The sequence below is a fragment of the Thalassophryne amazonica genome, chromosome 21, assembly GCF_902500255.1.
Source record: "Thalassophryne amazonica chromosome 21, fThaAma1.1, whole genome shotgun sequence".
NCBI classification, from domain to species: Eukaryota; Metazoa; Chordata; class Actinopteri; order Batrachoidiformes; family Batrachoididae; genus Thalassophryne; species Thalassophryne amazonica.
Window position 1 is genome coordinate 31,767,374 of NC_047123.1, and position 15,137 is coordinate 31,782,510.

Consider the following 15,137-nt stretch of genomic DNA (forward strand, 5'->3'; position numbering starts at 1 on the left):
TGTGTGTGTGTGTGAGAGAGAGAGAGAGAGAGAGAGAGAGAGGGGGGGGGGGGGGGGGGAAGAGAGAGAGTGCATGCTAGACAAATGTACATTTAAAATATATAAATATATCAAATATTTTACTAACTATATACTATATTACTACTATATCAGTCATATAGTATATAGTTTATATATAAACTATCTATATTGTAGCAACCAACATTTTGTTGTTGTGCCACAGCAGCCTGTACTCAAGGCTCTTGAAATGGAACAATATCTACACCTGGTGGACATTTACCATTAATGCCAATACAAGAGAATTTCACCAAGACGTCTAATTTTATAAACGCTGTGTATGTTATAGTCCTCTCTCACTTGAAACAGGTTGAGCCTGTTGTGGGCTGGGGTGTTTGGCTGGCTTGGTTTTTGTTTTCTGTTTCTCCCACCAGGTGGTATGCATTCAGGACTGAGTGGCTGAGCATCAGGACCTCACCCTGAACACCTGAGGCTTGTTATCACGTGCAGGTCATCAGGACTCACAGCTGTGGTGTATTTTGTCTTAATCAGAGATTGCTGCATTTAAACCTTGAATGCACAGTGTGTGATTGCCAGAGACTCGACCTTGTGAGCAGATGTGTGAGATCGACGTCAGGAGAACAATCTCACCATCACGGACGCAGAGACCGCTCCAGGTTTGACGCCACAGTCTGTGAAGGAGGATTGGGTGAGATCTCACGCTCTTCAGCACACTTCCTGAGGTAATTTGGTTTTGGTGACTTTTATGAAGTAATGACAGTGGATTAGGTGTCCCTCACACCTTGTGTTAGTGAGCTGTCACGTTATGCTAATTGTCTAATCAGCTTCTGCTGCAGTGGAGATTTGAACTGAGTTGTTCCGTGCCTGCAGGGTGAGAAGCTGATGTATAGCTTTAAGCCAGGAAGTGTTTGCTGATTGCGTGCACCTTTGAGTTGTGTCTCTCTGTGTGGAGTTGGACTCACCTCATGTTTTCTTTCTTCACAGACTTGGTTTGTCGCGGCCACCTGGGGGGTGTCGGCGGGGTCCCTGGGTCCGAACTGCTGTGGCTCCGGACCGTTTGCGCTGCTGAGAGCGCGCCGTGTTTTCACCTCACCAGACCGCGGACTGTTTAGCTGTTTAGCATCACTACACTGTTATGTTTATTAAATTCTGTTATCTTTTGAACCGTGCTCTGCTTATTTTATGCTGGCTCCTTTCAAACGCTGGGTCGGTCCTCCGACCGCGTCCGAAACATAACAGAGCCATCAACATGAAGCTTGTAAAACCTGATGCACAGATTGAATTCTCCAAATATGTAAAGGGACTCCATAAAATTCAAGTCATGGGCCTCACATCCTTACAGGTTAGAAGGTAAACACCTACTACAATATCAAACTGTAAAACACTGGAATAAATGAATAAAATTTATACTATAAGAATGAATGAATGAATGAATGAAAGAATGAATAAACTAAAAAAACAAGAGTCAGTGTATGAATTGAAAAGTCCCTGAGCAAGCCACCAAAATAGCGTCATATGACCTCTGTTGTGATCATTTCCTTTGAGTATAAATTTTCATGTAGTTTTTTTGTTTTGTTTTGTTGTGTTGCACATGTCCCCATTGTGTTTTCTCTTCCATTTACTCTACATTGTGAATGAGAATAGCAGAGAGGTGCTTCACCTGCTCCTGTATGTTCTGGGTTCACATCCAAAACTATTCATGGCGACACAGACATGAAGAGTCTTTGTTTAATTTGGGCACGAAAGCTTGAACTGTTGTAGGAAAGTCGTTCTTTCTCTGCCCATTTATTGTGAAATTACACCAAAATGTTTAGGTTGCAACACTGAAGCTGTGCAACAACAAACAGTTTGGAGGAAAAGTGCCACTAGTGTAGATGATGACAGATTTTGTGAAACTTGCACCATGGTTGCATCACAGCAGGAGCATCTATTTTCTAACTCACTTTGAAGGTGTATGAACCTCTGGCTGTATCTTTCATACCGTAGCTTACTTTGGAGCAAACACCCCAAAAGAGTAACTAATTCAAAGCTGGAAATATCTGTTTGGATCAGTGGGAGTGAAATATAGGGTAATGTTTCTAGTTTCAGGGATGGAAGACATTCATCAGTGGCCTATGCTCCATGTAGGAGCGAACGGGCAAAGAAGAAGATGTTTCTAGTATTGTGTCTTCATGAACGAGACCAGTCGTTTCCTGCCCATCTTGCATCTTATTCATTTTACGTGTGCTTGGATTTTCCTTTTGTGCTGTTTCATCAAGCCAGCTTCTAGATTCAGGTTTTATCAATGGCTGACTTCTGATTTCATTGAAGAGCAAGTGGCCGGCCTATGAACAGCTCGACAAACACATCCTTGTTCACCTGTGAGTGAAGAGTTAATCCTCACTCTGCTTCAGTCATTCACTAGATCTCGTTACTTTGTTTTTGGGGGTGTAGGCTTTACATTCAGTCCCTGATTTTGTTTCCAGCCTTACAGACACCATTGTTCTCATTCATGAGGAAGACCCAGCAACTCTTAGTTTATGCAGACAAGAAAGTTCACTGAAGTGGTGAACAAATGAATAAAAGAATTGTGACCCAGTGAAGAATCATCGTGGCAATCCTTTGGTGTTGAGGAAGATTGTCTCTTCATCAGTTCCCAGATGGGATGGTGGACACAGAGAAAATCTCTGTCCACTATCAATCCAGAGATGCCTGTGCATGGGTTTGTTTAACGCAGGAATGTCATTGCATGCTGACAAACACATGGTCCTTGACAGCTCCTTAGCCTGGTTTGATGCCTGGAAAATCCCAAATGATTGGGGTCTGAGGACCAGCTGCAGCCTTCATCTGCCTTCATGGCCATTGTGTTACGGGCCATCATCTCATCCACATGATCTGCCTTTGAAGACTTCTCGTTTCACCAGAATCTCTTTAGCCATCTTGTGTTCAGGGTTCCTGTTGGGCCTACAACCTCAATAACTGCTCCATAGAGAAGACCTGGGAAGAACACACGAGGGAATGAGCCAGCTGGCAAGCAATGATCCACATTGGCGTGGAAGTCTTTGAAAAAATGTGGACAAACAACAGATGAGAAAAAGGAAGGGGAGAGAACAAGATCTTGCCTGGCAGAAGCCCAGACCTGAAACTACCCAACAGCGGAAATACGTGCAGCATCTGTAAGAAACAATGCACATCGAGTGGGCCTGTGCGGTCATCTCCACAACCACCATCCTGTCTGGGAATTGATCAAGAGACAATCTTCCTCGCCACTGAGGCCACAAGGAAGACCATTGCAGCCACGTGGCACATAAGGTCCCCAACAAACTTCACTCTAACAGGCAATCCCCTACTTGATCCATTACTCAGGTGTCACGACAAGGACGAGGGGTTTGATTTTGACACAAATTTGTTACACGATCAGAAATAGCACTGTAAACATGCAGTAACATTGCTAATTCTAAAGCAAAATCCCAAGATTGCTTATCTTTGGCAAAGATATGGGCTCTGGTTGCCCTTCTAGTTCATGAAGTCCACTGAGTTGAAATTCTGCCACACTTTGTGTATTTAAATGGTTATATTGACTGAAATGTTTTGTGTTTATTATGGTAGATAATTACGTTTCTCTTTTGTAAAATAAATGATGTGAAGGCACTGCGGCACACAAGATACGCTTTACAGTTTGACATAAACCACATGATGTGTCCTCGTGCTTTTAGCCATATTTTAATATGGCTTCCTTTTTGTGAAGGCTTGTCCTTTTGCTGTACGTGACAGACTACTGGTGCAGGGGGAGGGGGAGGAACGTTACTGTGGTACTTTATTGTACAGGAAATCCTACAAGAAACAAAACCCGCCAGCGTTTCTAAAGCTTGTACATGGCCGTCATTGCGCCATTATGTCCATTTTTCTACTTCTTTGTGTTTTATTTACATCCTACATTACCCAGATCCACCGAGAGTGGGCCCGGCCTCACTCTCATTGGCCCGCCTGTGCTTTCCCTCTCAACGCTCGCGCCTGAGAGGATTTGCGCACAAAGAGCGCGTAACCAATCATGGCGACGCTTCGATTCGTCTCGTCCAATCAGCGCCGCTCTCTTATTTGCATAACGACGGGCCGAACCAATGGGTAGTCGGCGCAGGAGCGGATTTTGAGCGCTCTAACCAATGGATGCGGGAGGTATAGAGTTTTGGGGAGTGCATATAATCAACATATTATCGAAGGTATATTGATCCTGCATTTTTCGAGCGAGTTCAAATTCACCGCTCGTGGACCTTGAGGTTTGACCTTATTTTCTCCCCTCCCCCGTGTGTCGTGGAAAAGAAATTCGCATATAAAATGCCGAAGAGAGTGGTGAGTGTCCCTCTTCGTCTCTTTCCAGTGTAGTTTTCTGTTCATCCTGTTATTTTTTTTTTTTTTCGTTATTATTATTTTTATTTTTTGTTCGGGCGGAAAAAAAAAGCAGCGCGGTTTTGTGGAGACGTTGAGGAAGAGGCTGGTGAGACGGTGCCAAAGTTTTTAAGGTGGCGTCTCCTCGCTCACGACGACGAACCTTAACGCCATTTCTTCGACGACGTATTTTTTTTTATTTGTATCGGTGTTATTATTGTGTATCTACAGTGTAAATATCGCCGCGTGCCACTCAATGGCCGTTCTGGCGGTCGTTTTTTTTCCTTCTTCCTTCCCCTCGCTACTTCCCTATCCGCTGCGCGCGCGCTGCTGAATAATATGTCACCCGCTGGGTTGATTGATGGACAGATGGATGCGCGCGCGACGTGCCAGTAACATTTATAGATTCTGAACAATCTGGAATCTAATACGCAAAAAAAAAAAAAAAAAAAAAAATCATAATAGCATGTTTAAAAATAATCGCTTTCCTGGCTGATTTTATTTAACCTGTTAGGCGCCAACGCGTCGAGTAAAGGATTTTAAACAAAAGCCACAGGATTCTGAGAGTAGTTACAAATCGACGTCTTGTGACGAGATTTAGCGCACTGTATCCGTGACTGCGTGGAAACTGGCTTTTCCTGTGTCAAAAAAAAAAAAATCGCCATTGTCTGCGCAGATCGGCTTTTGAGCGCAGAGAGAATGGGGGCCTCTAGGGGTGGAGGTCGCCCACATGCAAATGATGCGATCGCAACCTGCGGGCGATACCAACGTCTTTTTCGCGGTGGGGTGGACTCTCCTGCACACTCTTCATCCGCACCTGTGTCTTCATCGGCAAAATCAGCCCCAAAGCACACTAACCGCCTCCATAATATGACGTCAGTCTTTGTAGCACGGTAATCATTTTTGCTCAGCTTTTATTTGTAAGTCAGTGGTGGGAGGGGGGATAAAATGGGGTATTCGTGTGATTTGTTGTTATATGGCAATAAAATAATGAGCATGTAAGGTTTAAAGCTAAAGACCTCTAGGAATTAGAGTTGGGCGATACCAAGTAAATACAGGCCCAGTATCACCAATATCAATACCGATACTTTTTCATATTTAAGCTTCATAGATCCAAAGGACCCAAAAGACCTAGGATAGAATTTCGCCAAACATTGTACATGACAACAAAATACTTTATCACAATCAACATTGTTGTTTAAAAAAATATCACTTAACACAACTTAAAATCTCCTGAGGTAGAGGGCTGACAAACCACAATACAATGGTGTGCTGCTCCGTGTTGTGTGACACAGCGCAGCACTGCAAACAGTTGCCCCAAGGTGCTTTATATTGTAAGGCAAGGCCATACAATAATTATGTAAAAGCTCCAATGGTCAAAACGACCCCCTGTGAGCAAGCACTTGGCGACAGTGGGAAGGAAAAACTCCCTTTTAACAGGAAGAAACCTCCAGCAGAACCAGGCCCAGGGAGGGGCAGTCTTCTGCTGGGACTGGTTGGGGCTGAGGGAGAGAACCAGGAAAAAGACATGCTGTGGAGGGGAGCAGAGATCAATCACTAATGATTAAATGCAGAGTGGTGCATACAGAGCAAAAAGAGAAAGAAACACTCAGTGCATCATGGGAACCCCCCAGCAGTCTAAGTCTATAGCAGCATAACTAAGGGATGGTTCAGGGTCACCTGATCCAGCCCTAACTATAAGCTTTAGCAAAAAGGAAAGTTTTAAGCCTAATCTTAAAAGTAGAGAGGGTGTCTGTCTCCCTGATCTGAATTGGGAGCTGGTTCCACAGGAGAGGAGCCTGAAAGCTGAAGGCTCTGCCTCCCATTCTAATCTTACAAACCCTAGGAACTACAAGTAAGCTTGCAGTCTGAGAGCGAAGCGCTCTATTGGGGTGATATGGTACTATGAGGTCCCTAAGATAAGATGGGACCTGATTATTCAAAACCTTATAAGTAAGAAGAAGAATTTTAAATTCTATTCTAGAATTAACAGGAAGCCAATGAAGAGAGGCCAATATGGGTGAGATATGCTCTCTCCTTCTAGTCCCCGTTAGTACTCTAGCTACAGCATTTTGAATTAACTGAAGGCTTTTCAGGGAACTTTTAGGACAACCTGATAATAATGAATTACAATAGTCCAGCCTAGAGGAAATAAATGCATGAATTAGTTTTTCAGCATCACTCTGAGACGAGACCTTTCTAATTTTAGAGATATTGCGTAAATGCAAAAAAGCAGTCCTACATATTTGTTTAATAGGCGCTTTTAATGACATATCCTGATCAAAAATGACTCCAAGATTTCTCAAAGTATTACTAGAGGTCAGGGTAATGCCATCCAGAGTAAGGATCTGGTTAGACACCATGTTTCTAAGATTTGTGGGGCCAAGTACAATAACTTCAGTTTTATCTGAGTTTAAAAGCAGGAAATTAGAGGTCATCCATGTCTTTATGTCTGTAAGACATTCCTGCAGTTTAGCTAATTGGTGTGTGTCCTCTGGCTTCATGGATAGATAAAGCTGGGTATCATCTGCGTAACAATGAAAATTTAAGCAATGCCGTCTAATAATACTGCCTAAGGGAAGCATGTATAAAGTGAATAAAATTGGTCCTAGCACAGAACCTTGTGAAACTCCATAATTAACCTTAGTCTGTGAAGAAGATTCCCCATTTACATGAACAAACTGTAATCTATTAGATAAATATGATTCAAACCACCGCAGTGCAGTGCCTTTAATACCTTTGGCATGCTCTAATCTCTGTAATAAAATTTCAGGTGGTGGGTGGTCGATATTAGGATCGATCCGCCCACCTCTACTAGGAATGCACATCTCTCACTCTTGATACATATCTAGATACATGGGTACAATCCCATATGATTCAGAGACCATTGGTATTAATATGGTGCCATACACAAACTGCGAATTGCTATGAATAGGTGGCTTGCACTGATTTCCCACGATCCTCTCTGATTCGCTAGTGTCCGCCATGTGTATGAATGAACCGTTGAGCAAGGTGCAAAATGGGAGTTATATGCGCAGTTGTCGGGTGTTTTAACAATTCGGCTCGAGTGCCAGGAGTGGGCAGTGGGTCCATCTTTACAGCAAAGAACCACAATATGCTGTCTTTTGAAGAGGACAAGGACCTGCTGTGTTTGCTCGAGCCAGAGTCCTTGCTGCCACTGTAGCTCGGCGACTGGGCAAACGCTGTCCCATGGCAGATCTGCCACCGGGGTTGGCTTGTTAAACAACGGAGAAACTTCCCGAATATACTTCACCTCCAGCGTCACCTCTTTGCCGGCCTTCTTCCGCACTTGCACCACCAGGTTGTGCGTCACCTCGTGGAGGTCATTCCCGTTGATGGACAGGGTCACTTCCTTGACCTACAGAGTTCGGTTCTGGTCGGCGGCGAGTCCCGGGAAGATCTCGGAGATGATGTTTGACATGCGGTTCTCCCGGCCCCCTTTAATACTGATCCCCAGCCTGCTGGACTCCTGCTCGACCACCTGGACCTGCCGCACTGCTTCCAAGGAGACGTCCGGACTGATAACTACAAGCGTCCGCCAATTATATACATCAAAGATGGCAAATCGGGGAGGATCTTGGGAAATGTGACGTCAGTTGCAATCGAGCTATATATGTAACACCGGTGGCCAAGTGGTTTGTATGCTTAGATTCAGTGTGGAAGGTTCCTGGTTCAAATCCCACCCCCCGGTGTATTTCTCCATCCAATGTGGAGTTGTGTCAGGAAGGGCATCCGGTGTAAAAATTTGTACCAATTCATCATGCAGATCCACCTGGGAACTGCTGTGGTGACCCTAAGTAAAAAAACAAGTGAGCAGATGAAGGGACTTACTTACTGTCAGCTCTTTTATTTGGTAATTCTGTGCCTTGTTTTAGTGTACTTTTTATTATTGGCATTTATTCTTTGTTATTGAAGTAGATTTTGTTTAGTGCTTTGATTTCTGGGAAAGTGTGATATAAATTTTTCTTATAATTATTATTAATAACAAATGTGCTATTTTTTTTCTTTTCAGTATAAGTTGCAGGACCTCCCAAGCTAGTTAAACCCAGAAAGCAAAAAAAAAAAAAAAAATGCTACATATGCTCCAGAAAATACGATGCATTCCTTTGGCTTCTCCCTTTTTCAACCTGGGGTCACCACAGCAGATCTGAGATGGATCTGCATGTTGATGTGGCACGTTTTACAACTGATGCAACTCCACATTACATGGAAAATAGGCGGGGCTGGTCTCTTGAACCAGGAACCTTTTGAGCTAGAAGCAAACACGCTGACTGCTTGGCCACCAACCACACTGCCTGGATGATTGTAAGTTCTTTTTCACAATATAAAATTTGAGTTTTCTTCATGAAGGTTGATGAAAACAACTAGAGAACTAAGTCATAACTCAGAAGATTGTACCATCACTGTGCGTGTTTCCCCACTGTGGTGTGGGGTTGGTGCCAGTGTTCATTGTCTTGGGACACAGACTCTGGAGCAGTCAGGGATTAGACCCACCAACTCTTAAGTTAAAAAATAACTTCCTGTGAATATAGTCACCCTCATCTGTACATGCAGATCTTAAAGGATTATTTGGTAATATTATACCTCACCTTTATTAATCCATCCATTTTCAGTACGGGGCGCTGGAGTCTATCCCAGCACTCACAGGGTGTAACTTTATTAATCACAATTAGTAATTGACATATGAATTGGTGGTGGAAATAACTGATGTTGTATGGGTTTATTTTAACATGTTTCTTGCTCTAATAAGTCTCTGGGTTGTTGCATTCACTACAGACATCAGAACCTGGAGATGGCAGTCAAGCCAACAAAATCCCAAGAGAGGTAAATGATTCAGATATGTGGGTTTGCTGGGAGGGTGGGGGGAGTGCATGTATGTGTTTGTGTGCTGTTATTTTCTGTTCACGGTATGAGAGGTCATACATACAAGTTAATGAGTGGGGATGTGTATCAGTCACACACATACACACACAAAAACCCCATTAAATCACAGGCGTGCAAAATAACTGATCTCTCTCTCCCTCCCTCCCGATGATCATCCCTTCCTCTGCAGCCAACCAGATCGTCGCCGAGATTTGCTAATGTAAGTTTCCTTCTCCCTTCCTGTCTACACTTCTCTCCTCAAATAATCCCACCCATCAGTTGAGGCCTTACTCTTCTGGGATGATACATGTCATACAAGTGCAAAAGTCCTGATCCATTTTATAGATTTGTGTTCAGTTGATTTGACTTTTACAAATTCCAAACTAAGGAGTTTCTCAGAGTGGTGTTGTTGCTTAGCCTTCCTGCAGTATTATGATGTAATAATCATTTTCTGTCATTGATCATGCATCTTTAAAGTTTGCATGTCTTTCTTCATTTTCTATATGCACTTCATGCCTTTTTTGTGATGCCCTTTTGGAAAGCACCTAAACGTATGAGTGAATTTCAACACGTTTCCTGTTGCTGTTAATTAATTATTTCACAAGCTGTAACTAGCACTAACAGATTTTTTTACTGTTGTGTTTAGAGTGTCATGTTTGTGAAGTCATGTTCGAGGTAGGGAGATTTGCAGCGGCAGGAGTTTGCTTTCTGAAGAAAGATAGGGGGTATTCTGAGAAAGGCTCACATGATTTAAATTTGTCACAGCGGTGTTAGTGCCTTCAGGGTAAACGTGTTCCACTGTGAGTGGGTTGGAAATGCAGTATAGTGAACTTGCTCAAACATGCCAGAATCTTAACTCCTATCTGATATATGCACTGGTCTGAGGTCAGATAATTTTAGTTTGACATTAAACTGCATTGTGAAAATTGTACTTACAAATACAGGTGTAACAACAGGCAGATTATTTGTTGGTTGATTGGCAAAACAAATATTTGTCAGTGATTTTCATAATGATGTGAAATCATAACTAATTTAAACACATTTTTGTGGTTTGGACAGATCTACCCCAATGGTAGTGATTTTAGCTTTGTTTCATTTACTAAAGCTGGTTTTAACTGATATGACAATGTTACTGATTATACTTGAACAAACCTATAATCTGGTTTTCAACCAAACATTACATTTTTGAACTATTTTAAAACCTCTTAACCAGCAAATATAAACTCAGAAATTTACGCTACATCATGGATAATGGAGTAACTTAAAGTGATTTTTAATTGAGTTTTTAAAAGCTTTGCAGTGGTTATAAACTCATTTAAACTGGTTTGATTTGTCTGAATTAGCAACAGTTGAGGTTTAAAACTGTCTAGTATCATTGATAGAAGCTGCTACAGAAGGATTTTAAACCAAATACTTTGTTTGAAACAATGTTGCACCAGTTCAAATATTGAAACTGACTTGTTTTGAGCAACTGGTTTGTGGGGTTTTGTTGAAAACCAATAGGACTTTGAATGTTTGTGGACAAAACAAGCAGATGTCTTTGAGAAAATGCAATGAGCTTTTATTTATTTATTTTTTTCTGGTATGTTATGTCCCGAGCAGCTGTTTAAATTTTTATTTTTAAATTTTTTTATTGAAAATTAACGCTGTTGCTAGTTATGCTGGTCAGTATTACATTACATGCTTTACAAGACTTTTTATGCTCTGAATTTTTCATTAATTTTTTACATGGTTACACTTATTTGCAAAGCAACTGTGGTGTAATGTTTATGATTTTGGAGTGTTGTGGTCAGCACATGATAGATATGTCAGACAGAGACAAAGGTTAAATACTATTTCTGTTTAAATTACAAACTGAGATGGTTTCTGGAGCATTGGTCAGTCCTGACTCAGTTTTGTCTAATTTGTAGAAAAAGACTACACCCCAGCCTGAGCCCGTTGCCAAGAAGACCACCACAAAGGTAAAACTCGTACACACACAGAAGTAGCCTGTTCTATATTTGGTCACAGCAATATACATTTAATTTTTACTATAAACTGGGGGGGGGGGGGTAGGCTACTAAGAAGTGGCACATAAATGATAAGAATTTGGCTTTTTCAATGCTGAACAGTACAAGGCTCTTCTGAAATTTCTGTGGTGGGTTGGAATGGAGGTTTAATAAAAAGGCTGCTAATAGTTTGAGCGTGCTTGCAGAAAGTTCCTGATTCAAGGCAAAACCAAAAAAAGGTGGGGCAAAATGGGGCACAGTTTAACAAAAACTATTCACTCAACTGCTGAAAAAGGTTTTTCTTTCTTCTTTATTGAAACATGCAATAGTAATGAACCATAGCTTGCCCCCTGTTGCCATGTGATTGACCTTGTAAAATTAAGGCTGTGATTAAATTGGTGATACAATAAGTTGAATTCCAGGTTTGGTTAAAGGGCTAATTTTGGGGGGTAGAAAAACACATTTTGAAGTGGAAATGTTTCAGTGTTACACTAATAGTGGTTGTGACCTCACTGTTTTCTAGGTTCAAAAAGGGATGGAAGATACTTTTATTAAAAAAGAAGAAAGAACTTCTTGTGTTTTTGAGTGAGAATAAAAAAAATCCTCACCTTTACATGTTTTTTATGATCAGGCAAATTCTTCTCATTTCTTTGGTGCAGAAGCAGGCAAGTGAAAAGCCAAAAACAAAGAAAGCTAAGGGGAAGAAGGACGATGGCCCTGCCCAAAATGGAGACACCAAGACCAATGAGGTATGACTGAGGCAACATTGGTTGGGGTGGGGTCTGTGAAAGAAGGAAAACAAAAAAATAATAAATAATGTGTTACAATATTTTCTACATTTGTGTATGAAATTACAAACTCACTGCACATTCATGCACAAACCACACCTATATATACCCCCATAACACACACATATGCAGATCTATGTGTCTCGTCCGTGCGTCAGTGTGTCGTCCATCAGAAATACGGTTCCCTCCTTGATGTCGGTGCGAGGGCAGAGTGAGACAGTCAGAGTTAAGGGTACAACAGTGTTTCTAATCTTTTTTGTGGTGTGATTGTGCACTAACCCATGAATAACAGCCACATTAGTTGAGTAATGATTTACCCAGCGTGCTTTGCAGTGCTGTGTGTCTTTGCTTGTTCAGCAGAAGACGAGGTTGTGTATGGGATACAAAGTTCGAGAAATTATGGTTAAGGTACAAATGGAACCTGTCGGAATTTGCTTCTAACTTTTTTAGGAAGTAGAAGTAAGCGGTGTCCAATAAGGAGTTAGTTGTCACATGATCTAAACGTGTCATCTGAAATCCTACGAAAGCAGCTTGAAATAGTTTGCAGTCATTTGTAACACAAAATCAGATTGTACAAAGATATTTCCCTTTAAGTAGCTGTTACCTTACAGGGCCCTATCTTTATAATCGATAGCCTGTGGTCTAAAACTCAGAGTTTTGACTATTTTGCTTTTAATATTTGTTTTCAGTGTGTACACATCATGAACCCACCTATGGATGGTGTGTCTGAGTATTGCACTGCAAAAAAAAAAACTGGTGCAATCTTCATGTTACCTCATGAGAGCAAAGTACCAACTAAGTACCTGAGCACATCTCTTAGCAGTGATAGTTCCGTTGTGCCGAGGTGCAAGTTGGCCCACCTTTTCTGCATAGCTCCTGCATTAGCTCGTCTAGCCCAGTTACTACGGTGGCTTTTAGTACCAAAGCAGCTACCTTGGCTAGTTAGCAGAGGTGAGTCAAAGTCACTCTCACGTCTCAGGACAAGTTCCAAGTTAGTAAGCTTGACTGGGTGTATTAGGACTTGTGACTTATAGTTGACATGTAGCTAAAGTGTTTCACAAAATTCAAGATTACAGAACTTTTTCTGACATTTGGTGTGTGTGTGATGATTAACATTATATGAGCATCACAATATCTGACTGGACCTGGTATTAGTGAGTCTTAAGTCACCGTAAAATTCACTTTTCCCATCTCTAGTGTGGCCGAAGTAATTTATCAAACTCTTTAACTCTTCCCCTCCAGGTAACTGAAACAACTGAGGAGGCAACCGAGGAGAAGGCATAAAGACAAGTGTGCGTCCACCATGACAGCAAAACACCTTTTTTTATTTTTATTTTTTAACTGACAATTTTGTATCATGCAGATTTTTTTTCTTTCCCTTTTTCCTCCCCTCATTTAAAATTTTTTTGTTTGTTTTTAAACTTGTGGTAGTACAGGTGGACAGCCAGCGGTCCCGTCCCTTGTTCACACTCCTTTCCCTTCCTCTAGCTGTGTTTTTGCTCGATTCTCCTCCTCTGCTCTCCGTTCTGTATTTCCACACGCCTCTGAGAAGCTGAAAGACATGATGAGGTGGTATGTTTCGATCAAAATGGCTGCAGATGTTCTCCATCTCGCCTGAAGGCGGTTACAAATACGACGGATAGGCTGTCAAAAGCAGCTCTGCTTTGTATGCGTTCTGCAGACGAGATCTTCATAGTTGATGGACCTCAGTATGAAATGAAGGAACGCAGGTAAACTTTGCGGTTTTCCCACTTAATGGACGGGGTGGCGATTTGTCCGTGCATTGAGCTGAGATATCACCAGTTTGAAGTCTGGGCTCAAAAAAAAAAAAAAAAATCAGGCTTGAGACAGGTTCGTAGAAACCATGGAGAACATGTGCGGCTTTTGTTTTTCTTTTCTTTTTTAGAAACCCGACTTAGCTTCTAGAATCACTGCCACTGTATTTGGCATAGTTGTTTTTGTACGTGTGCTGAGGTGAGTGTTTTATCGGTCTCCGTGTTTTGACTTCACTTTGTTCCTCGCCTGCCTTTTTTAATTTTTGCAAACGCATCGTCCTGCAGCAGTGACATAGCAATAATGAGTGGTGCTTCTGTTCTAGACTTCTCTTTTGGCTTCAGACCCTTTGGGCTTCTCTTGAGTTTCATCTTGTTGGGAGAATATTTTGAAATAAAAGGAAAATGATGTTGTCACATAGAAGTTTGCATTTTGTTTTCTCTGATGTGGCTCAAATTGTTTTGGGGGGGCAAATATTAATACATGTGTGTAAATAAACATTTATTTGAATATATTTTTAGCTGGTAAGCTGTGTTGGTGTCAGGTCTTTGATGTATTACGGGAAATTATATGTCTGATATTTACTAAAAAAAAATTCTAATTAAATAAAAGTAAAAACTAAAATGCTAATTTTGGTGAAAATGCACAATTGGACAGGTGTGACACCAGTAAATTGATGTATTAAACAACATGGCTCTACAAATGTAATCCAATAAACAATGACTATGATGTGCATTGGTGAAAATCAAAGTATTCTAAACAGCTTCAGCACTTTACATATTTTTTTCTCCCTCTACTGTTTTTGATTTACGCAAAGATGGGGGGCTCTTGGATTTCAGCCCATGCTAGCCCATACACTCATTCCGCCCCTGCTTGACAGCCTCGCTAACGAGAACAATCTTGTTTCCAAAGAAACAGGATTGATGTGTCTCTTGTATTTAGCTCCATTTTAGGAAAAACAGCTGTGTTGCATTTCTTTAACTTGCAAGTATTTTACGAAACTGCTGTAAAGTCGTGTAGCTGCACACGTTAGCCTCTTGTTGCATGGCTCCTTTTGAATGTTTATGTTTAGCGTTACCTTTTAAAGCAACACAAAGCCTGCAGAGTGAGATAGTGAGGGCACGGGGCCACATGGCTGGGTTAAATACAAATGCTGTGTCAGGAAGTGAAAGGTCAGCATTTGCCAGAACTGTAGCAGCAATGAAATCAGCATCTTCATTGGAGGGCAAGTTGTCAATCAAACCTTTGGATTAATGGTGTGGAGCATGTGACTTAAGGTGAACTTTTAAAACGGATCAGACATGTAAAATCGGGAATATGA

The 15,137-nt window shown here is 41.5% G+C and overlaps 1 protein-coding gene across 1 annotated transcript; it reads left to right on the forward strand.

The window, feature by feature from the left end:
- The first annotated feature begins 4,132 nt into the window (after positions 1 to 4,132).
- hmgn3 (high mobility group nucleosomal binding domain 3) lies at positions 4,133 to 14,239 on the forward strand. Its single transcript, XM_034162070.1, has 6 exons — positions 4,133 to 4,347; positions 9,181 to 9,228; positions 9,458 to 9,487; positions 11,178 to 11,228; positions 11,915 to 12,004; positions 13,286 to 14,239. The coding sequence occupies exons 1-6, from the start codon at positions 4,333 to 4,335 to the stop codon at positions 13,325 to 13,327; spliced, it is 276 nt and encodes a 91-aa protein (XP_034017961.1). The 5' UTR covers positions 4,133 to 4,332; the 3' UTR covers positions 13,328 to 14,239.
- The last annotated feature ends 898 nt before the right edge of the window (positions 14,240 to 15,137 follow it).

What these genes read in the sequence shown, in the direction of transcription:
- hmgn3 (XM_034162070.1), top strand. An exon ending in CGTCGCCGAGATTTGCTAAT is followed by an intron (nt 9,488 to 11,177) that starts GTAAGTTTCCTT and finishes TCTAATTTGTAG; the next exon opens with AAAAAGACTACACCCCAGCC. An exon ending in CCAAGAAGACCACCACAAAG is followed by an intron (nt 11,229 to 11,914) that starts GTAAAACTCGTA and finishes TCTTTGGTGCAG; the next exon opens with AAGCAGGCAAGTGAAAAGCC.